The sequence below is a fragment of the Aquila chrysaetos genome, chromosome 10, assembly GCF_900496995.4.
Source record: "Aquila chrysaetos chrysaetos chromosome 10, bAquChr1.4, whole genome shotgun sequence".
Taxonomy (NCBI): Eukaryota; Metazoa; Chordata; class Aves; order Accipitriformes; family Accipitridae; genus Aquila; species Aquila chrysaetos.
Genome location: NC_044013.1, coordinates 35,899,851 through 35,927,842, shown reverse-complemented (window position 1 = coordinate 35,927,842; position 27,992 = coordinate 35,899,851). Strand labels below are relative to the sequence as shown.

Below are 27,992 nucleotides of genomic sequence, written 5' to 3'. Positions count from 1 at the left end.
GAGTAGCTTTGCCTGTTAAACATGAAATGGCGTTGCCTTGAAAACGACAACTTGCACTTGGAGCTTTCAGTGGAAGCGTTTCCGTGCCAAAAACTGTCGGTGTGTTTGCTCTGTTTTGACTCAGCCAGCACCAAACCTTGGGACCCTGGTGTGGTGGTGTCTGGGGATATGGGTGTTCTGCTGAGAGCAGATGTCTTCTCTGTACCAACACTGACTATGCGCTCAAAATCGTATTGTAATGTGGTAACCCAGGGTAGAGGAGTGGAAAAGACCTGATGTATGGTATTTTCTGGGCTTTTATGTACTTATTTCAGACACTACAGAATATCTACTAACCCTCTCCTTCCTCTGGCTCTTGTCCATGCATGGTCTGTTGAGGTTATTAGCTCCTTGGACACCAAAGTTTGCTCCTGAGCAAGTGGAGACAGTTATGTTCTCACTCTTTGAGAAAATGGTTACCACCTTATTCCAGGAAAGGTAACAGTGCTTGGTCTTCTCCCAAGCATCAGGCTTTACCCTGCCTAAAAATTATCCCCAGGATTGATGTTTCCAGTTGTTTAATGTTATCACCATCTTGAAAACTGTGCCTTGCATGTCTTTATAGCCAAATGAGCACTGCGTAAAGACTGAGTGTCTCTGACAGCATGCAGCCCATCTGTCTCCCCGTTAGCAAATCAGTCTTTGTGGAAATAAGGTGTAAAGTCAAACTCAGACCTCATCTAGGTGGATGACCTGAGCAGAAGAACTCCCCTTGCTTATAGAAGCTCTGAATTTCATCCCCTGGCTATTAGCACTGACTGTGTAATTAGGTACTTAATCACACAAAGGTAAATACAGCAAAGAACTGAAGAGCCCTGGTGAATCCAGGCTGTGTTAATGTTGTTACCTGTGATCTTGTTCTACATGTGCAAGTCATCCACTGTTAATGTGGAAGAGGTGAATACGCATGGTCCATTTATACCTTGTAGTGCCACATTTAGATATAAAAGGCTGCAGGAGAGCTCAGTAGAATAAACCATTTACCACCATTTAATAAAATAAAATGAAAAGGTTAAGCTTGTAATTGATAGCTCTGTTGTTGGAGGCTGGGGGTGCAAAAGAAGGAATAATTATTCATTTTAATAATCTCTAGCTCTCCACAAGGCAGCGAGCAAGAGGCACTCTGAGTTGCAGGGGAGTGCATGGGCTGAGCTGAGTGTGGTCAGGGCAGAAGCAAATCCCCGGAGCCAGCGTCTCCTTCAGATCCAGGTCTTCGTAGGACACAGCTTTGATCGGTGCTGTACTGCCTTCTGCCAAGTGTGACAGACCTCAGAGGTGCAAGGGAGGAGAAAAATCTGAATTTGAGTCTGTCCTTAAAATCACATAGAAGCAGAGGAAAGATCTGGACAAGTTAATTAGCAAGTGAAAGGAAAATAAATCTCTGGGAACATTTCTGGTAAAAAGTAAGCAGTGGAGTTCTGGTAAAAAGGCCAAATTTTATTGAAACATTAATTGGCTGGGTCTTTAGAGACACCTTCTTCCCTTCTATGCTCTGCGCTCTGTTTCTAGAACCTCTTCTGGGAAGTGGTATTTTGTTCACATTTAAAATCCTGCAGATGGTGTTTGAGTTACTTATTATTTGAGTTATTCTCTAACACACAGGTCGGGCCCCTTTTGTTCCTCTGGTCCCTGCTGCGTGACTGCTTCTTTCAGCATCAGTGGTGGAAAGGCTGGGGACCCGAGGGCTTTGTGATGATGTGCAGGAGAGGGCAGTCTCAGGTGTGAACTGAGGAAGGCTTTATTCTGGGAAGTGTGTCCAGAACACTCACAGCCCTTGGTCTCCATCCCGAAGTGCCTCTCAGCAGCTTTGGCTCTGGTTTGAAGCAGGAGACATAAAACCCCTGAATCTTGTGGGTGATCTTGAGAAATGCTGCAGGTGCATCTCTTGGATGCAGAGGGAGCTTGTGGTGGATAAACAGGAGATGAGGGATCCTGCGGGTCTGAATGAGAAGCTGTGTTTTGTTTGTGTGATGAGCGCCTGGCGATTCGAGTGAGGGATTTGCAACACTGTCAACCCCATGTCTTCTAAAAGCACCACTTGGGATCCCAGAAATCATGAAGCTGACTTTAAAACCATGTTTTGTACAAAAAAAAAAAAAAAAAAAAAAAATATTTTTTCCTTGCTTTCTGCTATTTTAATACTTCAAGGTGCATGTGGAAACTTGTCTTTTAAGCTTTTTCTTTCCCCCTGAGTATTTGGTTAGTATGGTGAAATGCAGAACAGAGGTCTAAGCAAACTGTTGAACCACAGTGTTTGTGTTTAAGGATCAGCTGCAGTAACATCTCTTGGGAATAATGGAGTTTAGCTGGTGTGCTTTGGGGCTGGGGGATGGACTACGCAGTCATATGAAGGCCCTTCTAATGCTATTTTTAAGATGAAGGCTGGAAATTAGTTTTCTGTTAAATGAAATTGAGTGTTTCTCATTTGCATGATGCCTAGAGCTGGGGCATTTGGGAACATACTAAACAGAATAATTTTGCTGGTGGATATAATCGTACAAATTAGCAATGCTTTTCTGAGATCTCATGCTATTTGAAGGTAAGCTCTGCCCTTTCCCCTCTACCTGCTTAAATCCAGGACTGGAACCAAAGGTATACCAGTCTGAGGTCTGTGCAAAAACAGATCAGTAGCCAGACCTGGTGACCGGAGGGGTATGTTAGGCTGGGTCTGTGAGCAAGCGTGTAGTCAATGCTCATTACATTATGTAAGGATGTTTTTCCCATGCTCAGCTTCTGCACAGGATATTACAAAAGTCCCTTATTTACATGGGTGGCCGAGAAAAGCTGGTCGATGTTGTCATAGCTCCAGTGAAAATAATTTTACCCGAAGGAGTCAGTAACGTTGTACCTCTGGCCACATAGATGCTTTGAGCAAGAGAAAAGAGGCAGTTCTCTGAGTGTGGTTATTGCATGCAGTCATATAATCAGATCAGATGCCAAAGGATGCTTTGCAAGACTTTCTGTCTCTTCCTTCCTGCAGTCCTTGCAGGGAAGAAACCCGGTGGCCAATGGAAAGCTTGAACATATTAAATAATATTTTTTCAAGTTCCTGGGGTAGCTAGCGAGCAGCAGGAGCTCTTGTATGGAACCCTTGCATGGGTGTCCAAAGCAGTCTTGCTCTGGGCAAGCTTATCTTGTTGCAGCATGGCCCTTGCACATTCAGGTGAAAATTTATCCAAGTCCAGAGCCACATTTGCTCCTGACATAACTCCACAGATGCCTACAACAAGTTCTGAATTGAAGTTATTGTGTCCACAGGTCAGAATTGGAGAATCAATCTGCAGATGTGATGTGTGTCTGTGTATTGTTTTGGGACTTTGTATGAACACACACTCCCACGTAAGGCTTAGATCAGAGGAGATCCCTTGCTGGGGACTCTTGTCACCAAACTTGTGGGAGGATTGTTAGATGCTGAGATTCCAGTATTGTATTAGAACTTTAAAGGAGGCATTGTTGCTGCGTTTTGAGATGAGCCAGAAGAGCAATGTGACACCAGAACATACCCGTTTTGAATGCTCTCTTGATTTGAATCTGCAGAAGATGATTCATTGTGTGTCTCTCTGAAGGCAGCAGAAGGTAAAAGTGGAAAATTACCTTTTCTTGGCCGGTTTAAGATTGTCCATGGTAGAACATTTGGTTGGGGTAATTCTCCTGGTCCCACATTTGCCCTGTGCTGTGTGTTTGCGTTGAGTTGTAGATGCGTTTGCAAGAAGAGAGAAAGTACCTGGAGTAAATGTTTATTTTCTTTGTGATGATTCATGACGCTGGCAGGCAGGTTTGGACATGTTATTCCAGGTATGGGAGGGGCTGTGTTAGATGGTAACTGAACTCAGCTGAGGTTCTGTGGCTCGTGGTCTTCGCTTCTGATTTTTTGAAGGCAACATTTTGTCCTCTGACATTAAGAGTCTGAAGTCAGTTGTTCAGCCTCTGCTTCTGTAGTGCTCTTTTTTTTTTTTTTTTTTTTTTTTAAATGGGCTCTGCATGTTAATGTTAGCAAGATGGTATTGATCTCTTAAGAAGAAAGCATTAATTTTGCATTTGCCTATCAGTCAGCTGTGCGTAGGTGGTGATAATCCCTGTTAGTCTTTGGACTTGCTTTTCAAATGTCAGTCTTTGTAATCAGTGCTATTGCACTGCTTAGAAGCAGGTTTTTTGGAGACAACTTTACTGTTTCCTTTTCTGTACCAATTCTGGGAAACTGCATTTTGCAGCCTTGGTGAGGTCAGGCTGTCTGAGATGATCTCCCCCAGCCGTGGGGAGGTCCAGCATCTTCCCTGTGTCTCCAGAATATTGTTCCTCTGGGCTCTCTAATCAGTGTGAGTCGGTACTGCTCTTCTGGGAATACCTCCAACTGTCCTTTAACCTGCTGAAAGTGGAAAGTACCTGCCTAGTGCACGTGCAGGTAGGTGGCAGCTTGGGTGCTGTTGCTGGGCTTCAGGTGTTCAGTTGTACTCACTCATTCAAAAAAACAAGTAGCTTTTGTTATAGGAACATTTAAGCTCTTCCTTAAGGCTCACTGGGAGTAGTGAAGGACTGCTGGCTTAGACCGGGGTTGAGAGCACACAATAGTCTTGCGGTCTTTAGTTCAAGGCTTAAAGGAAGTTATTTTGATTGTGAAATTTCTGGATTCGATGTTCAGTTAGAGGCCTGCTGGCTTGTACCAACACCAGGGGCTCTCCTCGGCTGTACCTGCTGGGAACAACCCGGTGCTGTCAGTAGGGTGAGACGTATTAACTAGGTGCTTGCATTTTTTGAGGATCCTTCTCTGGCCCTGCAGCTCCTGGGAACTGGGGGGCTACACCTCAGATCTAGATCAACAATGATGGTACTTAATGAGGGTGCTCCATGGCTGCTTGGTTTGCTGTTGCCTATTTCCATTTGGAAGCGTGTGGTTTCACCATGTGTTGGGCAGACCAGCTCTGCCAAAGGTTCTTGGGTAACCCTGGGGAAATGACTTCATCTGTCTCTGCCCATCTCCCCATCTTGTGAAACTCCTTCTGTCTGTCTTTTGGTCCTTAGATGAGAAAGTTTTAGTAAAAGCATCCAACTTTGTATATCAGGAAAGGACCTGAACTGGTTCTGGAGTATTTATTGTACTTGGACCTTACATGAAGGAGGTGCAAAATGCAGTCAGCACTGCGTAAGGGTAGTTCTGCTTGTGGGGCATTGACATAGGCTTTGCACAGGGGATTTCTAGTCACAAGGCGCAGGTTCTTGACTGGTTGCGTATTTGAGGTAGAAAATAGTCTTACCACTTGCACACGAAGCTGGCTGATGCTTCCCGTCAACTCAATTTTCAGTCATGTGTGGGCAAGGTACCTCATTTTTGTCCTGAGCAAGTGTGCTCTTATATCTGCCTTTCCCAGCCTGGCTGAACAGAGGCTTGAAAAAGAAAATCCTTAGAAATCTCAGCTTTGGTCATGAATTACCATGCAGGATGCTGGCAAGAATTTCCACAGCTTTAGGATGTGTTTTTGTATGGTCTGCTGTAAGAGGTAGCTTTTGGGGAAATGCTGGCTTTTAGGTTGTCTGCTGGCTGTCTGCATCCGTAAGCTGGTTTTTTTTTTGTTGGCTTTTTTTTTTTTTTTAGTTCTGGCAATGGCTGTGGCAGGTGGGAAAGTTGCTTCTTGGGAAAGCAAAGGCAGATGTTTTCTTGAATGTAAGTTTAAGAGCAATACGCTACCTTAGAAATGTTATGACTTGTAACTGGCCTGTATTTCATGGGCAAACATCATATTAGATCAGCATGATCAGTCCTGTAGCTCTCTGTGTGCCAATTTTACCTTCAGGGAATGGCTGTCCTTTTTAATGATTCATTAGCTTTAACAAACTGCATCCCATGAATACAGCTGGCTGGGATGGAGGAGGGTGAGAATTGCGTTGCGGCTGGGGGTGCTAGGAAAAACTGGAGTGCCAAGGAGGAGACAGTGTGGGGTGAACTGGGGGGCTGCCACCATGGTGCTCAGCTGGCAGGGGATTGAGTGGGGCAGCTCCAGCCCACGGTCAGCCCAGCACTGCTGCAGCGTTTGAAGGCAGTTAAGCTGCACTCTGGGGATCGGTTTGGTGCGATGCCTTTGAAACATGTAGCTTTAGGGGGGAGTAGCTGAGCAGGACCTTTAGGGGTTTGGGTGATGCCCTGGATCCTTTAGGCCCCCAGGGTCAAGGTTGCTTCCAGGGCTCCAGTGAGCAGGAGGACTTTGCACCACAGCAGATGCAAAATGCCAGAGGAGCCTTAAAGCTAAGGCAAAGAGGAGGGTCCTGCTCACACACCAGCGCAGAGGGTCACGGGCGAGACTTGTGCCCTTTTTTCTCTCCTTTAACTTGCTGCCTGGGCTCCTCCCTCTGAAAGCCTCTGGATCCTGTCCTTGTGCTGACTCCAACCCTGTTGCCTCTTTGGATGTTTTATGTCCTCTGAATCAAGGGCTTGGGTTTGTTTTATTTTATCTTTTTAAATTTTCTTTGAAAGGTTTTTTTTTTTTTTTTTTTAATGAATGTGTTTTCCCCGTTGTTTCCTTCCTGCATGTTGATCTCGTACCCGCTGTAGGCATGACGGCTATTCTGATGTCAGCCGCTGGACTCCCTGTGCACCTCACCTGTGTGCCGCAAGCTGCCAGCACCCATAAAGCCACTAAAAAACACAGCTCAGTTAAGGAGGGGAGGAAAGTGTCCAAGAAAGGTAGTTCCTGCTCAAACTCTGATATTTGCTTCCATCTCCTTCTTTATCTCTCTGCACTTGTTCTGCCTCCCTCCTTTCCTCTTGTCTCTCCCCCCACCCTCTTGGCTCTTCTGATTTGACTGATGATGTTTGTCCCACTAAGGGGAGAAGCAGGATGCGTCTCCTCTGGCCTGGACGGTCTCTGACAGGCTGTAAAATAAGATGATAAAGTAGACCTGGTCCTGTGGTAGGTCTGCTTGTTTCCATCAGTCATTAAAGCTGGAGCAGCCCAGTTGTTCTCTGTGCATGTCAGACTCCTGCAGCCTCCCCCATGGTCCGACTATGCCCTCCTGGGGAGCCCTGGGCATTCGTGTACCACGACCTTCTCTGACTCATTGGTGGGACAAGTCTGAAAGCTGAAGGACCATCAAGGAGAGCATTTAATCTATATGTGCTCTCAAGAGAAGGTTTGCTTGTAAGCCATGCTTGTCATGGTTGAGTCATGGAATGAGAAGCATCTTCCAGACAAGTGGGCCCCTGAGTCATACAGGGCTTTCTAAGGTTGAATTGCAGAGGATTAGTTCTCTCCACCTCTGTCTGGTGTGGGAGTGGAATGGAGTGCTCTCAGGTGGACGTGCCCTGGCAGGAAGGGCCGGGTTACCCCAGCTCTCCTGCTGAGCTGAGCCACCTCCTGGGTAGGGCCTTCATTTCTCCTTTTCATATCTCACTGGCATCCTGCACCCTCACCCTTGCAGAGTCTGTGGGCTCTCAGTTTAGAGCCTGGGTCCCATGTGTGTGCGGCAGCCCTGGGACTCTGCGGGGGTAGGTGTGAATCCAGCCTGGTGTAGTTGTAGAAATTGTTTGCCAACCCTGGTACAGGTGTCCTGGGGTGGTCAGCCACCACCAAACCTAAGGTGCTTCCCCCTTCAGATAAGCAAAGGGGGGACTAGAGGTGGGGGATGTTCAATGTGGAGATGCTTGTGTTTAATAAAGAGGGAAGAACCCTGAGGTGGAGGGGAAGAGGCGCCTGGCCGTCTGGGGAGTTTGTTGGTGCCAGTGTTTCTTTCCTTGGAGTCCGTGCTTGATGGGGAAGTGAGGTCCAACCCATCTGAAGCAGGCAGGAAGGGTGGTAGAAGGAAAATAGAAATTAAATGTGGAAGGAGGCATCTTGCAGAAATGCATAATGGAGGGAGCCGGGAGGAGGAGATGCAAACGGCGAGAAGGAGGGAGAGAGCAAATGTGGAGTAGGATGTGTGATAGAGGGGGAGGAGAAAGCAGGGGGCGGCAGGAGAAGCAGCGAAGAACAGGAGGAGCAAAGGAAAATGGGAGGTGAAGGAGAAGAGCTGCATGGAGGTGGGTGGCAGAGGGTCTGGGTGAGGATCTCGCTCCACAGAGCGAGCTGGCAAGGCAGCGGGGTAATGCGGCTCCTGGCACTTCGCTCCCGGTGCGGGCAGCGTCCATGCAGCCCCCTGCAGCTGGGGATGAGGGCTGGGTGGTGGGGAAGCCCTGGAAGCAGTGCTGAAAGAGCTGCAGAGAGGCCAGGCCCTCCTGCAGAGGCATTGCCTTGTCCCTGTCGCTGGAGGAGCCCGAAAAACAGGGCCAGGCCTGCCATTGGTGTTGGTCACCTGCTGCTGGTTATTGACATGAAACTAGCTGTATTTAGGGTAAGGTGTGGCCACAAACACACAGCCCTGCTCCTCTGCGGTCCCCCCACCCCGCAGTGCGGCTGGCTGCTGGCTTCTCCTCGGTGGGGTCTGTTGGTACCAGGCTCTGCACCGCTCGCAGCATCCAGCCCCTCCCTGGCATGGAGGAGATGCGGGTGCAAGCAACCAGGATGCTCGCAAGGGCGTAGTGTTAATAGGAGGATATGTCTTGTGACTTCTGAGCAGGGTGGGGAGAGCAGCGATGCAGAGCATGAAACGGGGCGGTGGGGGAGGATGGGACGTGGGCTGGGGGGTGAGAGCAACACACACCGTGTGAGGCGCCCACCGGGAGAGCAGGGGGGTGGCTGTAGCCGTGCTGGGTGTTACACACCCCATCGGCAGCACCTCTTCCTCCATGAGATGCCGGTTCCTCAGCGCTTGCGGCAGCACCCGAGAGCACACGCGTGTTGCCTGCCAGGGCTGCTGAGCCGCACCTTGGCCAAAGGCTGGGTGTGCTGGGGCAGGGCTGGCACCAGCCTTGGCCCCCGGGGGTGTCCGGGCAGCTGGCTCAGCCCCAGGGCTGTGCCCAGTGCCAGCCCGGAGAGCCAGGCTGTCACCTCCCTGCCAGCTCACCGATGCCACCTGCTGGGGTCAGGACACCGCTGGAGGAGCAGAGAGGGGACAGCAGCAGGAGGGATGGGACAGTGTCTGGGGATGGGGCACCAAGCAGCTCCTTCTCCCATCTGGCATGGCAGGATTTGTCCCAGCCGTCCTCGCCCTCCTCAGGATGTGCTGCAGAGGAGACTTTGCCAGCTCTGCCCTTTTCAATGCTGGGGTGCCTTTCTACGTTTTAGATTGCTGAAATTCCCCCTCATTTTAGAAAGCGGGATCCCCTTTGCTGGGGGCAGGGATGCCAGTCCTGCAGAGTGCATGACTTGTGGGTTGAAGAGAGTACTCGGTCCCTCTTAGGAACAGGCTGTGTTTGTACAACACTCCTCTGGGCTTAGAAGCGTCGCTCTGCACTGAAAGTACTGAGCCTGACCTATGGCCAGACTGTTCTATTTCCTTTTACAGACCCTGAAGCTGCCAACAGGCAGAGATGGGCCCGTTTTGTGCCCTGAATTTCTGCATAACGTGCCCTTTGCCCTCCCACACCCCGCTAGGATTTTCCATTATGGAGAGCTCTAGTGAGAGCTGTGCATCCAGGAGCTGGCCCGTCAGTGTGCTGACTACAACCAGCTGGTGCCAAAAGAGGTGGTGGTGGGTGCAGCGTACCCCTGCCGAGCCCCTTCTTGCTCCCTCCTGCTGCTGGGCCCCACACGGTTGAGGCAGCATTGATGGAATTTCAGCCAGCTTGGTGAATAGCTGGGTTATGTTAAATAAAGGCGCTAATTAGTCAGGACTCGTTAACGTTGTTGCCATTCTGGCAATGATGTCTGCGGTGCAGACGAGTGCCGCGCCGTGGGTGCCGCAGGTCTCGGGGAAACCGTAGTCTCCAGGCAGGCATTGCGCTATCGGTGCTGGCACACGGCCTGGCAGCGTCTGCCGTCCTGACGGATCAGCGCTGCCTTCCCACCGGCTGGCACGGCGCTGCGCTTCCGCGGGCTGCTGCAGCCGCTGCCTCGTGCCAGCACCGCTGACTGTGCTCGGAGCGAGACGAGACCCCGCCGGCTGTCCGGGACGGAGGCGAGTGGCTTGTCCGGCTCTCTCCGAGCGCTGCCGTGCTGCTCGGGCGTGGAGCCAGCCATCACAGGGCTCCCCTGCCTTCCCAGGGCCCTTGGGGGGACTGAAGGGAGGAGGTGGTGGTTTGGGTCTGGTGTGCCACTTGTTACCCTCTCAGCTGATGGGATCGCTGTCCGCTTTTCCCCGGGCTTGGAGGTTTCCCCGCATGTCCTCTCTGGGATGGGCAGGCACGTGCGGAGTGCTGCGGTACGGAGGGAGAGGAGATAAGCGTGCTCGTCCTTCCCTGCCAAGCAGGATAGGATCTGGCTAGGCAAGGGGGGTAATCCCAGCTGACTCTGCTTGCTCCCTGTATGTCTGTCCGTCTGCAGCTGGGTCGGCGGACCGTGCCAGTGCCTATGGGATGGGTGGGATAGGGAGCCCCTCATAGTCGGGGGAGCTCGCTGTTCCTGTGGGTGATCTGCTGAAGGAGACAGGCTGCAACAACAGGGATGGTCTGTCATGACCAGAGCAGCCTGGTCACTTGGTTATCCTGCTGAAATGCTAAATGTGGAGAAACCTGGTTTTAACACCAAATCTCCTCTCACCTTCCTGATCTCTGGACAGCCCTCCTGGGGGTTGAGGCCAGTAGGTCCAGCCTTTGCAAGTTCAGGGAGCACAGGGCAGAGGTGATAAGAGTTGGGTGACTGTCCGTGACAATAACTAGAAACAACCTGTGTCTGACCTGCATGGGGTATCAGAAAGAAGAGTCTGCTGCTAACCATATGGCTCATTTTGGGATACAGAAGGAGGCATGTTACTGCTGCAAGCATTTGGTTGCCGAGCAAGGATTCAAAACACATCTGTTAAATGTTGCCCATGGAAAGCCCTTGCTTCAGCAAGCAACTTACTGTTTACAGGGAGGAAGGGGAAGCATTAAAAAAAAAAATTGTTATTCTTCTCTTTGTAAATGAAAGAATGGTAAACATTCCTTCACATCCCAGATAAATCAATAGCACAGCATTAGACCAGCTGGTGATAAACGGCATCAGTCGATTCTGCTATTGCATTTTCAATCCACTATTGAATCCAGAAAACTCTGGGGACTGAACAGGCTTTGATGATCCCAAGGGATGGCTAGAACAAAGATTTGCAGGCAAACACTTTTATGGAGCAAATGGTCCAGTAAGGAAGTGATTCATGCGCTGAAGCATATGTGGCTCGTGCCTCCCAGCCGCCTTCTAGCTCCTGCCCTGTGCTGCTGGGATATGGCCTGCCAGATGTGCTGGTCTGCCCAAGGAATAATCTCTCTTCAGAGGCAAGGAAGGCTGTGTGGGCTTCACTGCCCTTGCTGAAACTAAGTTCTTAGCATTAAAAGGCTTCTTTGGGACTGGACATTCAAATACTTGCAGCTGGGGACAGATTTTTGTAAAGCATCTGGGCTCGCCAGCCCTTTCTCTCTCCAGGCAACCTTGGTGGATCTAAATGCATCAGAGCATTATCACAGCAAAGTGACAGGAACAAATCAGAGATGCCACAATGCAAACCCATCAGGCCTGGGTTTCCTAAGGATGGCTGAGGGCTGCATTGCCCTCTTCTGCCTGTCTGATTGCCCCCAGTTCCATCCTGATGCCTGCTGCTGAGGTGGTGTAATGCCATTTGCTTTGCCCAGAATCACTACTGTATCCCACAGACTCTGCAAGAGCTTTCTTGTCCTCACTTTTACCCAGCTCTGCACCAGGATTTTTGTCTCCTTTCATTGATTTGATTTAAATGAGCCTGGCCAGTTCTTGGGCAAGTCATCTCTTCGTTTCTCTGAGCTGCTACAGAGGAAGGAAAGTCAACAGCAAGAGAAATGCACAGCAGGGGCTGCAGGGAAGGAGCGTCCTCCACCATCCTGAACGATGTGAATTGCTCTAAAGCTGCTCAGATCTGCTGTGCAGGTGGGAGCAGGTGAGCTGGGGCATTCTGCCAAGTACTGGGCAGGCATTGCTGCTGGTGTAACACACTCTCTCTGCTCGTTTCCCTCGCTGTCTTCACCACTTTGTCTGTGCATCTTTTTGGCATTGTTTTCTTCAGCCCACAGCCAGAGGAGACAAGAAGGTCACTTCAGAAAGAGCCACCTGGAAAGCACAGTTCAGATGGAGAAGGACTTGGTGGTCTGTCTGGCAGGCAGCATGGGATCCTCAGGAATGAGAACATGGTGGTCATCGTGATCGGGTACTCATGCTACTGTGGGTAGCAGCTAGCCCTGCTCACACGGTCGTCTCCAAAACCTGCAGAGCAGAAGAACCTGAAGCCTCTGTCTCCTGTGTGACCATGAAGGTCTCCTGCGGTTGCAAACCGGAGCTTGGTTCCAGCTGCCACGCATGGAAAGTGCCACCCTGTGTTTGCCAGCCTGGGTGGGGACATCACAGAACACTCAGCTGGGAGGGCTTCAGGCACCATAAATGCTGAGCTCCAACAGTGAGCTGAGACAGTTCAGACTGATCGCATCCCCTTGTGACTCGTTCCTGGCTGGCAGCTCTTGGTCCACTGTGTGCGAGCAAGGTCCCAGCAGAGAGGATTCCCGGACCCGTTTCTCTCCTTTGGAAAAGACAACACAAGGAGCTGCGTTCTCTGTGAGATCTGGTGATGAGGCCTTGAAGCAGCTCCTGGCACTGCTGAGCTCTTGGCCTGAGTGCTGGAAGGCTGAGGCTTGCCCAGGTTCCTGTTTGTCTCCTGCTCTTCTTGTGGCAGTTCTTGGAAATGCTTTTCCAGGGGATTTTGTCATGCCCCTGAAGTGGAAAACACCTGCTTCCGTGTTGCTCTTTGGCTTAATCCTTGTTTTATCCTGTTACCACCTTCCCGGCTGGGAGTCTCTAGAGGGTGATCCTCACAGCCCTGCTCTGCCTGAGAAGTCACGCAGCTCTCCTTCTGCCCAGCACTGGCACACTGAGGGAGCATCCCTTCACCTCCTGGGCTCCTTGTCTTGCTCTGTGTGCTCAGTCATCCCTTCCTCCTGCTACCGGTGCCAGAAATCATGTGTTTCAGAATGGCCAGGAATCCCCTTCTGAAAATAACTCATCTTAATGACTGTGTTTTCATTTACGAGAGTCCAACTCCCAGTTCATCAGTCTTCCTTAGCTAAATGATTTTCCACCCACGTTAGTGTTCTGCCTCACTCTCTTCTGTTGCCCCGAGCTAGCTTGTCTGCAGTGAAAAGGCATCTTTTCCCTGGTTGCATCTCACCCAGCTGTCTGTGCTGCAGGGTGACCAAGTGCTCTCTGGCAAGGTGCCCCCATAGCACTAGCCGCTTGCAGAGCTGGCGTTCAGGGGAATGAGGGGCTCCTATGTGATACAGGATCTGTGCCATCCAGGTCGTTGCCTGTTTAATGACACCTGTGGTGTGTGAGTAGTCCTTCCCTTCTGCTTCACCATGTTTGCCTCTATCATGGAAGGTAGCTATCTAGAAAATAGCACCCACCCCTTCCTGCTGGTGACAGACTTTGCTTTTTTGGGGTGGCAAAACAGCTTGTTGCTGGCTCCAGTGTGGCTATCTCTTGATGCCCAGCTTTTTCAACCACAGAGGCAATGCTTGTGAACCCTCCATCTTCCTTGAAAGCACTACAGTGAGGGGGAGAGCTGAAGGTGTGTGTCATGCAGGTACAGCTACAGCTCTGATGCCCAGCTGTTGCACGTGGTGATGTTCTGTGTCCGCCTGGGAGCATGGAGTTTGGAGTAGCAGTACTCTCTGTGCTAAAGCACAGTCAATGACCTACAGTGGCTTAGAAACGAGCTTAAGAGCAAAGCTCTTTGGGGCAGTGAGGGAGTACAACTCCCTTGTGAGGCTCTGGGGTGTTGGGCACAGATGCTTGTGGCCTGTCTTGCTGCTGTTAGCATTTCCTTTGCTCCCCACTCTCCATCCCGGCCAGTCAGGGCCGGGATGGAGAACGGCAAAGGAAGAGCTACGACTTTGCCGGCCCGTTTGGCACAGCACTGCTTTCCCCTGATCTCCCCCAGAAGTAGATTGAGGAAGGAAGGGCAAGGTTTCCCCCAGGCCAAGTGACAGATCTCTGTATTGCCTCCTGCCAGGTGGAGTCATAAAGTCACTTGTGCAAATGTTTCCTTTCCTAGGCTGGTGGAAGAGCCTGGCAGCCTCCGTGACGGGCCTGATGACCGGTAAGGAGCTCAACTCCTCTCAGCCGGGGCTGGGCGCCGTGCGGAGGCGTGCGATGCTCACTGGCTTAAGCCAAGCCTTGCTGGGCAGCTCAAAAAGGATGGGCTGGGAGTTGAGGTGCCCGCTGATGCTCCCAGCGGTAACTGGCTCCAGGTTGTGTGATGTTTGTTGCTCTAATCCCGTAACACCTCCGAGGGGACCGGGCTGCCGTTGCTGGTGGGCTGCTCGGGTGCCCATGCCTGGATGGATGGGGACCAGGGACTCTATTTAGGAAAATGCAAAGATATCGGTGCCATGTGCTGCAAATAGGGTACCTGTTAGAAAGCTGGTTTGTTTTATATACCCTGTAACTTGCACTGTGTCTTGCTGGATATGAGTATGTGGAAGCTCAAGAGAGAGGACGCTGTTTTGTGTTAAGGATGTGAGGCTCGTTCTGCCGTACTCGAAAGAGGACCTGAAGCTTAGTGTATTGTTGGGTCTCCTTGTCAGGTGCCAGCTGGGGCTATGTGGGAATGCCTCTGCTCCTTTGACAACACAGATGATGTAATCATCTCTCCCACAGAGACCATAGCGTCCTTGGGTTGAGTTTGATCTTAGCTGGCCTCTGGTATGCACAAAGAAAGTCCATCTGGGACCCGGCTGGTGTCATTTGGGGTACGTGGGGAGAACTGGAGCGCAGCAGCTGCAGGCAGACCCTAGGTGTATGGCACAGGGCACCAACATCTGGCAGTGGGTTCTCCCGTCTGCGGCACTCACGGTCCGAGTGGTAGTCATTTCTGATAGCAAAGCCTTTGCAGGGCGTGTAGGGATCAGTTGGAGCAGCCTCTTCTCCCCCTCTAACCCTAACCTTTCTCCTTGGCGTCCTGGCCAGTGACTTGCTTGTCTCCCTTCTCTCTAGCTCACCCTGCATGTGCCCATCATATCTCATGTCGTGTCTGATTTCTTCTCTTTTTCTCATCTCTCTCCTTGTGCAGCAACACCAACCGAGCCAGAAGCAGTGGTGAAGAAGTACCTGGAAGAGCTGAAGGGCACTCCTGCTGACGAGGTGAGAGGACAGTGAAGCAACCCTGGCTTGCCCAGTGGCCTGTTCACTGGGGTGCTGCGAAAATCATGGCGATGCCTGAGGACCATCCTTCCTTGGGCATCCTATGTGGTAGATACTGCTGCTTGCAGTGGCACTGTTGACGCTAGATGGAGAGGCTTCAGCACTGCCTGAAGCCCACATGTGATAACTGGTGACTTGTCCTCGTCAGAGGACTGTGACGGAGAAAGCACGGTGTGGGTTGAATAGCTAAGTCTGGCAATGCCTCCCCATTTCCCTTGGAGCTGGCTGCAGGGCCTGGGGTGGAGGGAGGGAGTTTGGCTTTGGTCTCTTCTCAATGCTCATAGAGGTCAAAACTACAGAGATTAAAACCCTGTACTGGAGCTGCTCTGTAGAGGAGCAGGACATAACCATACTCAGTTCCCACTCATCCCCTCTGACTGATGGCAGCTCTCTTCCTGTGCTGTCCAGGAGGTGGTGGAGTGGGGCAATACCAGCCAGATAAGGAAACCTGTCTCTGTGCCCTTAAACCTCAAAGGAAGGGATTAAAGTTGAAGGCAAACCTTCCTGAAGCATCTTGATCGCTTCCTTGGTGGGTCAGTCATTACGATCAGCCTATGCTCGCACTACACGGTGGTTTTCTCCTTTCTGTCTTGGACTCTAGGACTGTATCATCTGCATGGAGAAGCTGTCCTCCCCCTCAGGTTACGGCGATGCATGCGAGTGCAGCACAATCAAGCCAGAGACAGTTGGTCGTCTGACAAACTGCCAGCACTCCTTCCACATGCTCTGCATGCTGGCCATGTACTCCAACGGGAACAAGGTACCAAGCTGGCCCATCCCCACCAGGTCCCTTGTGCCCGGGTGACTCAGCTGTGGAGCTCTGATGCCTGCTTCTCTCTCCTTGCAGGATGGGAGTTTGCAGTGCCCCTCTTGTAAAACCATCTACGGAGAGAAAACTGGTACTCAGCCCAAAGGGAAGATGGAGGTCTCCACTTTCCCCCAGTCCCTCCCTGGCCACAAGGACTGTGGGACAATCCAGATTGTGTATCACATCAGCAGAGGCATTCAGGTGAGTGCACAGCATGCTCGCAGGTACGGCTGCTGCCAAGATAGCACAAACTGCGAGACCCTCCCAGAAGGTATTGGGATCCAGTACAGTATCTGCTGGCAGCCCGTCACTGAGCAGCCTAAGGTGCCTCGAGCCAGCAGCTGCACTGGCTGTTCTTCAATGTATGAGTGACTTGGGTCTCCTCCATGAAAGATCTTTTCCCGCTTTGAGAGTGGGCCCAGGATCTACAACAGCCTTTCACCTGCAGTAAAGGCTAATGTCTGCATGAAGCAGGGAGGAGACTTGGCCCATGCTCACAAGGTGGAGAGATCCCAACGTCTGGTTTCACAACCCACATCTGAGGTTTCAGTGGTGGCAGTGAGCTTGCAAAGGTTTGAGCTGGGTGGTCTTTTTAGGGTGGCATCAGACCACGTGGAAAAAGCTCTGGTTTGGGGCTGTCTCCCACCAGGATTTAAGTAATCTGAAGAGCTGGCTTTATATCCCAGCACGAGACCGCTCTTGGAGCACCCGTAATACTCATATGTCCCATAAGAACAAGTCAGATACCTCATACTCATCATCAGCAATACCTTGCTCCTTTTACGTGGAAGAGCTGGTCTGAGATGGGCCCATGTCAAATCCTGCTGCTGGTCCTAAATCCTGCTGCTGAGGGATTCTCCAACTCATATGAAGATAGACGTGTCCATGCCAAATATGTCTCATCTATTGCAGGGCCCTGAGCACCCCAACCCTGGGATGCCATACACAGCAAGAGGCTTTCCTCGCTATTGTTATCTACCAGACAACGAGAAGGGCAGAAAGGTAAGGTATCACACCCTGATAACATGACTCTTCTCAGGTTGTCCCTTGGCCCTGTGTTGGTGGATCAGCCCAACAGGGTCGCTTTTGGGAGCTGTCCCCATGATGCTAACCAGCTATTCTTGGTAGTTGTCCATGCTGTTTGTTCCTTACATGTATTTGTAATCCATCTGCCCATGAAGATCTTTGGTGCTTCTTCACAGCTTTAACTGTGAAGACTTGTTCTCCTTCATTCTTTTATTAAACAAAATCCCATCTGATCTTTTGGGAAGACACTCCTGGCCTATCTTGGGTTGTGCGGTTACAACGGTTTGCACTGAGAACCGCTGAGCTTGGAAAGTCCAGCTGCTGGCTCTTCCAATCCCTGTTTCCTCTGGTTGAGTGTGTTTGCCTCAACTCGTGCTGGTATTTTTCAAGTCCTGGAAGACCAGCATGTGTAGGGAATGGTCCTTCCCATCAGGGGAATCACATGGGTAACTAGGAGGTGAGGAAGATCCCTTCTGATGCTGGGATCTTTGGTTTCCTCCTGCTACAGCAGGGATTTAGGTTGTCAAGCTTCTAGCAAGCTGTTTTCATGGCTCAAGTCTCCTAGCTGCTGAAGGCCAGCTTTGGTTTTTCTCCTTCCATCTCCAGGTCCTGGAGCTCCTGAGGGTGGCCTGGAAGAGACGCCTGATTTTCACAGTGGGCACCTCCAGCACAACCGGTGAGAGCAACACGGTGGTGTGGAACGAGATCCACCACAAGACTGAGATGGACACAAACCTGAGTGGCCACGGCTACCCTGACCCCAACTACCTGGACAATGTGCTGGCGGAGCTGGCCGCGCAGGGTGTCACCGAGGACTGCCTGAGACAATGAGCTGGGATGGGGTCCCGGCTGTGCCGTGCACGCGTCGGGGAGCCCACCTAGTGCACTTATTCCTGTTGCCTTAAGTTCCTGTGTCTGACCACCTGTCACACTGAGCAATAACACTGTACCGTGGAAGCCCTGCCTGCTCTTTACAGTGTCTTTTTTGGGAGGGAAGGATATTTTTGTAGAAACTGTGCTTGCATCTGTGGGTGGGGTTGATGGCTGCAGCCAGGACCAGCTGGGACAGTGGTCCTGAGGTGACAGATCACCTTGTGAAGGAAGGACCTTGTCCTAGTAATGCTTGGGGACAGGATGGGGAGAGGAGAGCATCTCATTCCTACTAGACCATCTGGAAAGCAAGCGAAGGCCTCCCTCTGGCACACCGCAGCTCCCCGTCTCTGAGCCACCTCTTAGAGCGAAGCCTCCTCCCTCCTGCCCCTGTATCTCTGCTTGGTTGTAATAAACACTTCATTTCCACAGCGAGTCGCTGCTTTGCCTTCAAGCTGCCTGATGGCTTGGGGTGCCTCCCCTCTCGGTGGCCCTCTCTGGGGGACCAGCCTGCTCCACGGAGCCGGGGACACTCGATCCAGCCAGGAGAAAGGAGGGAAAGCTCAGCTCTGCTGGAGGGACACAAATCTGCAGGGGCAGGACATGGGGCGCTGATCCCAGGGGTCAGGGATTGCAGCCTGTCAGCGCTTCGCCCACCGGAGCCTGGTGGTCTGTGGGCACGGTGCCGGCAGAGGTGACCGGGCAGTGTCCGTCCTGGGGGAAATCGCAACCCCCTGCTCTTGCTGTGAGCTGCCATCCTCCCTGAAGCCCTTCGGGCAGGACCTACCCCTCTTTTCCCCTTCTCTCAGGTGAAATGGCAGCAGTTTGGGGCTGTTGGTGCCCGGTGAAGCCTCTGTAGGGAGGAGGCTGTTGTGCTTTGTGCTGCTGCTGCTGCAGGGAGTGCTGGTGCCACCAGGCGGTGACGGGCCACCTTCCTCCCCGGCTCTGCTGCCAGCTGGGCGGTGGTGGCAGTGATACAGGGATGCTCGCAGGGATGCTCTCCGGGAGGGAGCACAGTCCCGCACCATGAACTCTGCCCGTTACGAGTGCTAGCGCCTTGCCGAGGGGATATTGCCTCAATCCTGGTGGCCTTGCTGTACGTTGTCCCCAGGCTTCTTGTCACCTGGTAGCTGAAGCTCTTTCTAAGAGCTGTTTCTGTCTGTTCCCCTCCCTGTGGCCACCAGCTGCAAGTCCCTGGAGCTCTGCCCACATTAAATCCCTTTGGCACACCAGAGGCCCTGGCGCCATCTGCCATTTTACCTCCTTCCTGGGAGATCCGGGATGTGGCCATGCTCCGTGGTAGCTCTGTCTTGGCATCCTCCCGGGACCAGCATGTCCTGGACCAGCAGAGGGGCAGTTTTGTCATGCCAATATACAAACGAAAGGATTTTCAGAGCTGTCAAGGGCTGGAGCTTTCCCCAGGGTCTGTCTTGTGCTTGCAGCCTCCTGGTTACTCTCTTGCTGCAGGCTCTAGGGAGAAGACCCTCAAACATCCAGGGAAGTTTGGGGATGCTGCAAGAATGGAAGCTGCTTGGGTGGAGCAGGTATGTGTCTGTGTGTTGCTGAGCTCTACAAAAATGGGCTGTGTCTGCTCCTCTCCCGCCCTGGTTGCGAAAGGAAGGTTTTGAGTTTAAACCTCAGCTTTGCATCCCCAGATCATGTTCTTCCAGCAATCAAAACAATTGAAGCAAAAATTGAGCAGGGTTCACCCAGCCCTGTACAAAGCAAGAATTTCCTGCTGAGCGTTGCCCAAGGCGTCTTTGGCAGATGCCCATGTGCATGAATCAGCTCGAGCCTCCCTGTGTCTGGGCTGGTCCAGGGCTGGGACACCGCGGCATGAGCTGGTCAGGCTCAGCGGCTCATCCCTGCCTGTCACATCCTCTGCCACGAGGACATGAGGCATCTCCTAAAATCCTGGCCGTGTCCGTGCTGAGCCCGAGACGGCTTAGCCCCTGCGGCAGGGGGATGCAGGCGGCAAAGGGGTGGAAAGCAGCAGAGCTGGGTGCTCGGACGCTGCTGCACAGGGGGATGCTTTGAAGTCGGTTCCCTCTCTGCCCTGGGGCAGCGGTAGCAGCGTGGGGCAAAAGCATGACGGCGATGCCGTAGTGCCGGTTGGAGCCGGGAGGCGACAGGGCCTAAAATAAGTGCTTAATAATGCTACTGGACAGGTTTGACCAAAAGATTTGGGTCCCCCCAGCCCTGGCTGGAGACCCAGGGTGGGGGTTTCTCCCTTCCCCCTGCAGCGCAAGCCTGTTTGCAGCGGGGTGGTTATTATTAGCCGAGCCTTGACCCCACAGGTATGCTGGCCCCGTGTCCCAGTAGCGGGTACCGGCAGCTGAAACTGTGACTCACTGTCCCCCTGTGTCATCCTGCCTCCCTCACCCGGCCGCTGGCATCCTGCCGGGGAGCGGGAAGGAGGGCTCTGGGGGGGCAGATGGGGGGCTGGCGTGTCCCTGCGGGCATCCGCGGACCCCGGGGCAGGTATTGCTGGGTTGGAAGAGGGGAATAAGGCAGGGACGGGAGGAGGGATGGAGGCTGCAGCTGCGCCTGATTTTCCCCTCTGCAGCTGGACTGTGTAATCTTTGAATGCCCCATTTCCACTTAATCTGAAGTTGCGGTCCCGGCCTCTTCGGGAAGGGGGGGGAAGTTCCCTCCCACGCAGGAATGGGCAGCCGCTGCCCTTGGCAAACACCGGAGAAGGAGCACTCAGATCCCTCTGCATGGAGAGCAGCTGGCGGGGGGGGTGCAGCGGTGGGGGGGCTCCCAAGCTGTGGGGCAGCTCCCATTCTAGGGTCACTGAGCCTGGCCCCCTCCCAAGGGCTTGGGGACCCTTTCCCCAGGGAGGGGGGCCATGGCCCGGCCCCGCTGCCAGCGAGGGGGAAGGATGGATGGGGAAATGTCAGCACTGGGTGGCCCCGGAGTTTGGGTACCTCCGTGCCCCTGGTGCTGGGTGGGACCGTTTGCCTTAAACACTTGAGGATTTGGGTGAGTTCAGGGTGTGATGGCTCCGGAGCGCTTCCCTGCCCTTGGGGCAAGGCTGGCTGCATCCAAAACCAGCCGGGCATGGGCTCACCCCTCGCACTGGCTCCGGGGGCCCGGTGGGCGCGAGGCACCCGCAGGGAGTCAAGTCTTGGTGGGTTGAATGGGGGTGCGGGACAACTTGCCCAGCTGCCCCCGTATCCCCGACAAAGACTTTGGCTCCTGCCAACCCATCCTTGACACGGCTCCAGTCTCCTCTGTGCCTCGGTTTACCCTTTCACATCGCAGGCTCGTGCCCTGCATCCTTGCAGCCCGTTCTGGTGCCTCAGCTCTGGGCTCCAGTGGGGCGGCTCACCCGGGGGGGGGGTTTGGCACCAGCTGGTGACCCGAGACGTGCAGCCAGCCCCCTTTGCCCGCGGGGTCTTGCCGGGCCGGCAGAGCCGGTGCAGGAATGCAGGGCTGGGAGGGTCTGGCACCTCGGGACAGGCGGTCCCTGCGGTGGGGGCTCACGGGGCCGTTCGTCCCCTCGGCAGTGGGACGGGGTGAGCGGAGCAGGGCACCGCGTCCAGCCCCACCGGGACGACACCATGGAGCTGCCACGGGTGCTGCTGGCGCTGGCTGGGACGGGCGCAGCCGCGGGCCTGGGTGACTCCCCTGGGGGGTCGGGGGGCTCGGTGGGGCTGCGAGGTGTTTTCCCCGTGGGTCTTTCAAAGGTGTTTGTGCCAGGGAGGAGGTTATGAGGCCGGGCATGGCTGGGGGGTCCCCACACCAGTGCTGTCCCCCTGGTGCTGGCACCGCTGGCACCCCGTGAGCCCCCGCTGTGCCGGCACTGGCGTTCGTGGAGCTCAGCGTGGATGCGGGCTGGGGTCAGGCTCTTACTGAGCTCACCGCCGGCTCCCCCAGCCCTGCTGCCCTACGTGCCCCGCGTGCCCCCCGCGGCGCTGCCGGGGAAGCTCACCGCGACCACCTTCGCGCTGGAGAGGCCCTGCTGCGTCTTCGACCGGCACGCCGACGCCTCCGACGCCGTCTGGCTGGTGGTGGCTTTCGCCAACGGTGAGCGCCTGCTGCTCCGGCACGTGCTCCCCGCCTTGGCGGGGGGACGTGGGGGACCCTCGCCGCAGCTGCTCACCCCCCCCCCCCCGTCTGTGCCGCGCAGCCTCGGACGCCTTCAGAAACCCTCCATCCCGCGCCGACGTGCCCCTGTACGAGCGGCTGCCCACCGCCCGCTCCTATATGACGCTGGAGGCGGCTGCGGCCGCGTACGCCTGCTCGGCACCGAGCCCGGCCGTCCTGAGGGTTGGGGGCGACACGGCATGTGGGGACCAGGGTGGCTGGGACCCCTGCAACGGGCCCCTGCCCTCCCCGGGGCCCTACAGGTAAGGCCAGAGGGACGGATCCCCCCAGGTCCCGGCTGGGGTAATTCCCCACCCAGGGTGCGCTCGTCCCCCGCCGGTGTCACCGCCGTACCCGTCCCGCAGGGTGAAGTTCCTGGTGATGGGCTGCCAGGGCCCCAAAGCAGAGACGAGGTGGTCCGACCCCATCCTCCTGCGGAGAGGTACCGGTGGCACCGCCGTCCCCCCGCGAGTCCCCTGCACCTGCCCGGACGGGGTGCCGGCACGTGGGACGGTATCGGCCCTATGCCGTCACCCCAAAACCCAGAGGGGAGAAGCGGTCCTCGATCTCCCCCGGCCGCCCTATCCCTCCCCTTTCCATCGCACCATCCCTGAGCCCCCCGTGTCCCCCCCATATCCCTCATCCCGTCTCCTTCCAGCCGGCAGCCCGAGCACCATCGACCCCGCGCCCGCGCGCCGTGGCGGCGACGTGGTCGTCATCACCTCCATCCTCGCCAGCCTGGGGACCGTGCTGGCCGCCGCAGCGCTCGCCGCCGTGGGGTACGGGGGTGGCGCGGGGACGTGCTCGGGGTGGGGGGACGCGTCCACGGGGCGCCCCGGGAGAACGCCCCCCTCCTCGGCCCCATCGGCAAAGAGATGGAGCTACGGAGATGTTTTGAAGATCTCAAAAGCCTTTTTTTGCTTAAATCGGGGGTTTGTCACAGTTTGGCGAGGAGAAAGGGCCCCTCGGCGGTGGTCGGTGCGGGGGGGCCGGCAGAGCCCCCCGGACCCCGCCTGACGCCTCTGCTTGTCTCTCCCTGCAGCACCGAGGTGTGGAGGTCCCTGTGCCGCCGGGATTCGGGGACCGGCACCTTCGCCCGCAGGTCCTACAGGACCCACCACATCCCCCCGGCCCTGCCCCAGCCGCTGCCCCCCGGCTGCAGGTGCAGCCCCCCGGGGCTGGGCTGCTTTGCCCCCCGGCCTCCCGCTCCCTGTCCTGACGAGTAAACTCTCACTTTACATCTGCAACTGCCTCCTCCTTGCCCGGCTGTGGGACGATGCACCCCCTCCTCTGCCTGCCACCCCGCTCACGCACCAGCTTGGTGCTGTGTTTACCAGGCCCCCGATGTCGGCCACGAAGCGCTGGACCTGTGGAGGATAGGGGCACCGGGTTCCCCCCCCCCCAAAACCACCCGGGGCCTCGGCTTGGCGGCATTTGGTAGCAGGGGGGGCCACATGCTGGCACCGGTGGGGTCTGCGGGGACCCCCGAGGTGGGCATCACCCTGGGGTGGCACTCTCTGCCCCATTGCCTGGGTGAGGATTGTTGCCCGCCAGCGTCACGAGCGTGGCGGTTCTCAGCACGCCTCCCGGGGAAGGCAGTCAGGCATAGGAAATGCTCCCCCGGGGAAACAAGCCCAACCTGTTTGCCACGGGGCTGGCGCAGGAATGTGGGCGGTTGGCGGCCACAGGTGGGTTCCCCGCAAGGACGCAGAACCCGGCCACCCGCACTCCCGCCCTTGGCATCCAGGCGCCCGCACCATGTTCCTGCTGCTTCTCCCGCTCCTAGCGATGGCCCACGGCCTGGGTGAGTCCGCCAACGCCGTCGGGCTGGGCCGGGGGTCCCCGCCGTCCCCTGCTTGCGGGGGTTGTCCCCGGAGCCTGGAGGTGCAGGGCAGCTGATGCCCCCCCCGCTATTCTGGGTGTCACCCCCAGCCAGCATCCCTGGTGTCACCTTCCTGGGTCCGCTGGCACAGCGTGGGGTCCTCTGGGGGGGTCTCGCAGGGGTGTCCCTCCCCGGGTGGTGGCACGGGGGTGTCTTCTTCGCTTTCTCTTCTCATGAAACACGTTGTGTCTGAGCCCAAAATGCGGGGGCAGGAGGGGAGCGGGGGCCCCACAGCCAGGATCGCGGGGGTCAGCTCCCTCCTGGCCCCGTCCCCACGCCGAGCCCCCGGTACTGCTGCAGCCGGACGGAGCCACGGGTCCGGGGGCTGCAGCGGGGGTCTCGCACCCCTCCACTGCACATCTCCCCCCCCCCTTGGCTTCTCACCGCAGACGAGCTCCCGCACAAACCCAAACCGAGCATGGCCAGCTCCACCCTGGGGGGCCTGACGACCAGTTCCACCTTCACGCTGGAGCAGCCCCGCTGCATCTTCACCGACCTGCAAGACGACGTCGTCATCTGGCTGGTGGTGGCCGTCCCCGAGGGTAGGTGGGATGCGGCGAGGCCCCGGGGGGAGCAGCCCCGGGCAGGGGTGTGCTCAGGGCTGCCCGTGCCCCCCCCCGACCCGCCCCGGGGTCCCTCCTCATCCCCGTCCTTGTCCCTGCAGCCGTCCGCAACTTCAGCAACAGCGTGAGGCCGGGGTCCCCCGAGAGACAGTTCCAGAAGTTCCCCACCAGCGCCCTCGCCTACATGACCCTCAACACCACCCTCCTCAACTACCCCTGCCCCAAACCCCCCGGGGAGATCGCGGTGCTGCGCGTCGGCAGCGAGACCAGCTGCGCCGAGGATAACACGAGACCCACCTGCAACGGCCCCCTGCCCGGTCCTGGGCCGTACCAGTGAGCCTGCCTATGGGGACATGCCCCCCACCCCTGCCGGCAGCCCCCCCCGGCTCGCGGGACCGTGGCCAACCTCCCTTCCCACCCCAGGGTGAAGTTCCTCGCCCTGATGGATTCCGACCCCGTGGCCGAGACAGCCTGGTCGGACCCCATCACCCTGAGGACAGGTACCGCTGCCGGGGTGCTTGTCCCGCCCGTCGCATCATCCCGCAGCCGTCTGGCGTTGGGGGGTGCGGGGTGGTCCCGGGGGGGCTGCACGCTGAGCACCGGCGGCTCGGGGCGCAGCGCTGCTGCGAGCAGCCGGGGAAACCGAGGCAGGGTGCTGCTGCAGGTCCCGCTGGGGTACGATGGCACGCTGTGTTTGCACGCTACCGTTGCACGCTGCAATTGCCCGTTGCATTTGCACGCTGGCATTGCACGGTGCGATTGCACGCTGCGGTCGCCCACGAACGCACCGGGCCCCGGCCGGGCCCCCTGCGCCGCCTCGGGGTGCACGTGCCCCTCTCTCCCCTCCCGCTCTCTCCCCAGCCCGGCAGCTCAGCAGCATCCCCGCCACGGGCAGCGGGCGCAGCGCCGGCATGATCGCCCTCACCTCCATCCTCTCCATCCTCTTCGCCGTCCTGCTGGCCGTCCTGGTGGCCATGCTGGTCTTCTGGGGGTGAGTGCCACCCGGGAGCCACGATGGGTGCTAGGGACGTGGGACCTGTGTCAGAGGGTGACACTGGCACCCCGCGGCCCCCACCCTCGTCCCTCACACCCCCACCCGCTTCCCTCCCCAGCTCGAACGCTTGCGGCGGCAGCGGCAGCTTCAGCAAACCGGAGGCGGTGACGGTGCGGCGGTACAACACCCACCACGTCTACGACCAGCCAGCCGCCCGGCTCTGAGCCCCCGTCGCAGCCACCCGCACCCTCCCCGCCTGCTCCCGCCGGCCCACGCACCCTCGGGTGCCCTCGCGATCGCGCCGCCGGTGTCGGTGGCACGGCGCCTGCCGCCGTGGGGGGCACGGCCAGAGCTGCCCTGTGGACCGGGGCCCCGGGGAGCCACGTCGGAGCGGGAGATTAAAGGCCTTTCCGCATGCTTTGCGCCCGGCCTCTGCCTCCCGTTTGTGCCCCCGCCCCGGGAACGGCACCCACCGAAACCTCGCCGCCTCCCGCAGCCCCCGGAAAAAGCCCCGTGACCCCGACCCCGTGCCCCCACGCAGGGCTCTGAGCCCCATCGCTGGGTGTGGGATGGCTGCCGCCCAGGGCAGGATGCGGCCAGGGATGCTCTGGAGCGGGAGAAGCATTTTCGCACCCAGCTTGGGGCACGCGGTGCCACCTGTGCCCACTTTGAACGGGGAAAAGTCCCCCCGGAGCGCGAGGCAGCGAGGGGAGCCTGACCCCCCCTCAACAGCCCCGATGCTGGGGTGAGGGACGCAGAAATGTCCCCAGGAGTGGGTGACGGGGTATAGGGGGGGTGTTTTTCCCGGTTTCCATCCACCCCACAGCGATTTCTCCCTGCCCCAAACCTGGAGGAGGGTTTCCCCCAGGCAGAGCTGGCCCAATCCTGCCCGGGTGCTGCGGGTGTTCCCTCGCTAGCCACGAGATGGCAAGAGGGAACCGGCAGCCTGGGGCCTGATCCTGCACCGGGGTGTGGGTCCCTGATCCCGCACTGGGCGGGGGGAGTGGGCTATGGCGGGCCTGATCCAGCATTCTTGATCCTGTACCAGGGTGTGGGTCCCCGATCCTCCCCGGGGGATGTGGGGCCTGATCCTGCCCGGGTGTCGTTGGTGCCCTGATCCCGCAGCCTGGGCAGGATGAGACCCCACTGGTGCGGAGGACAAGCAGGCCAGAGAGCACTGCAGGGTGACCGTGCCCCTCTTTGAGAGGAGTCAGGGTGGGTATGCATATACGAATATACGTCACATACATATATTAAAAAAAAAAACAAACCTACTTTTTCCGTAGGTGCCGTGCAAAGGGCAGCATCACATTTATACCTGATCCATGGTCACAGCGCCCTTACCGGGGTGTCCTTACGCTGCCTGGGGGGGGTGTTAGCAACTTGTCCTGTCCCCCCCCGCCCCCCCGCCATGCTGCCGCTGCCAGGAGCTGGCCTCCATGGAGCCCAGCCAAGGAAAATCAAGCAAATCCGGCGATTAACCCCTGCGGAGATCAGCCCGGCCGCAGCGAAGGGACGGTTTCATCCGGCAAACGCGGGTCCCCTCCGTCCTACCCCGTCCCTGGACACGAAACACCCGTTTCACCCGCAAAGCGGCTTCGAGCGGCTGGGGGGGGGGGCTGTCCCTTGTCACGCAGGCGTTGCCGGAGGTGGGACGTGCGGCCCCGGCCGCGTGCGGGGCCGGAGCCGGCACATGGGGACGTGCGAGCGACGGTGACAGGCGACTGTGCCTCGTCCCCCCGTCCCCCGGTGCGGGGGAGGCAGAGGGGCAGCCTGTCCCCGTAGTGTCCCCGTAGTGTCCCCGCGGCATCCCCGCGGCGGCCGGGCGCAAATGCCAAGGTCCGGCGGCGTCTGCCGGCACGGCCCTGAGCCCCGGTTTTGGGTGCCGGGCGAGTCCTCCAGCCGAGGCAGGTCTCGCGGGGGGGGGGTCCCCTGTCGCCCCTCCTGTATTTATGGCACCAAGCCCCCCCCCCCCCCTCAAATGCCACCGGTCCCTCTGGGGGTGCTGCAGCTGTGGGGGGGGGTGCAGTGCTTAAAAAAAAAAAAATAAAAAAAAAGGTAAAAAGGCAAGCCAAAGCGGGGGGGGTTGGGGTGCCGGGCAGCGGGGAGCGGCCGGTGCTGGGCCGGGGGCTGCAGCCCCCAGGCTCGTGGGGGGAGCGGGGGCAGCAGGGACCCAGTGTGGGTCCGGGCCTTAATTACCAACGCAGGGGGGTGCTGGGCTGAGCACCCCCGGCACCCACGGCAGCGCGGGGTGTCCCCGTCCCCCCCGGGGTGTCCCCGTCCCCCCCCGGCACCCCGCTCCGCTCCGGAGCGCCTCCGCATCGGCCCCGCCCACGCCCGCCTGAGCCCCGCCCACCCAGCTTGAGCCACTCCCACTCCCACCCAGGCTCCACCCCCCCGGCCGACGGCAAGCTATAATCACCCAATCGCCGCCAGGGAAAGGCTTCCGGTCCCGCCTCTCGTCCCGCCCCGCGCGCTGATTGGCGGCTGGCGGCGC

The 27,992-nt window shown here is 56.8% G+C and overlaps 3 protein-coding genes across 9 annotated transcripts in view; all 3 read left to right on the top strand.

The window, feature by feature from the left end:
• Positions 1 to 18,055, top strand: part of DTX2 (deltex E3 ubiquitin ligase 2) — a 41,481-nt gene extending 23,426 nt beyond the window's left edge. For 4 of the 7 annotated variants that reach the window (XM_030028493.2, XM_030028494.2, XM_030028491.2 and 1 more), the window contains exons 5-11: positions 6,584 to 6,715; positions 14,113 to 14,157; positions 15,130 to 15,200; positions 15,862 to 16,020; positions 16,108 to 16,269; positions 16,981 to 17,070; positions 17,701 to 18,055. In XM_030028493.2, the coding sequence (XP_029884353.1) occupies positions 6,584 to 6,715; positions 14,113 to 14,157; positions 15,130 to 15,200; positions 15,862 to 16,020; positions 16,108 to 16,269; positions 16,981 to 17,070; positions 17,701 to 17,925 (884 nt within the window). In that variant the 3' untranslated portion in view covers positions 17,926 to 18,055. The remainder of the gene's footprint in view (positions 1 to 6,583; positions 6,716 to 14,112; positions 14,158 to 15,129; positions 15,201 to 15,861; positions 16,021 to 16,107; positions 16,270 to 16,980; positions 17,071 to 17,700) is intronic. The other 3 variants (XM_030028492.2, XM_030028495.2, XM_030028496.2) reach the window with 3 other exon arrangements.
• On the top strand, positions 6,724 to 13,611 carry LOC121233596. The gene is made up of 2 exons (XM_041126788.1): positions 6,724 to 9,392; positions 13,601 to 13,611. The coding sequence occupies exon 1, from the start codon at positions 8,017 to 8,019 to the stop codon at positions 9,304 to 9,306; it is 1,290 nt and encodes a 429-aa protein (XP_040982722.1). The 5' UTR covers positions 6,724 to 8,016; the 3' UTR covers positions 9,307 to 9,392; positions 13,601 to 13,611.
• A 3,475-nt stretch (positions 18,056 to 21,530) lies between the features above and the next one.
• LOC115347771 lies at positions 21,531 to 25,770 on the top strand. Its single transcript, XM_030029455.1, has 11 exons — positions 21,531 to 21,630; positions 21,847 to 21,996; positions 22,100 to 22,319; positions 22,422 to 22,835; positions 23,099 to 23,261; positions 23,437 to 23,860; positions 24,328 to 24,480; positions 24,603 to 24,834; positions 24,925 to 25,001; positions 25,363 to 25,492; positions 25,614 to 25,770. Exons 1-11 carry the CDS (start codon positions 21,531 to 21,533, stop codon positions 25,717 to 25,719), a joined length of 2,169 nt encoding a protein of 722 aa, XP_029885315.1. The 3' UTR covers positions 25,720 to 25,770.
• Positions 25,771 to 27,992: the final 2,222 nt, after the last annotated feature.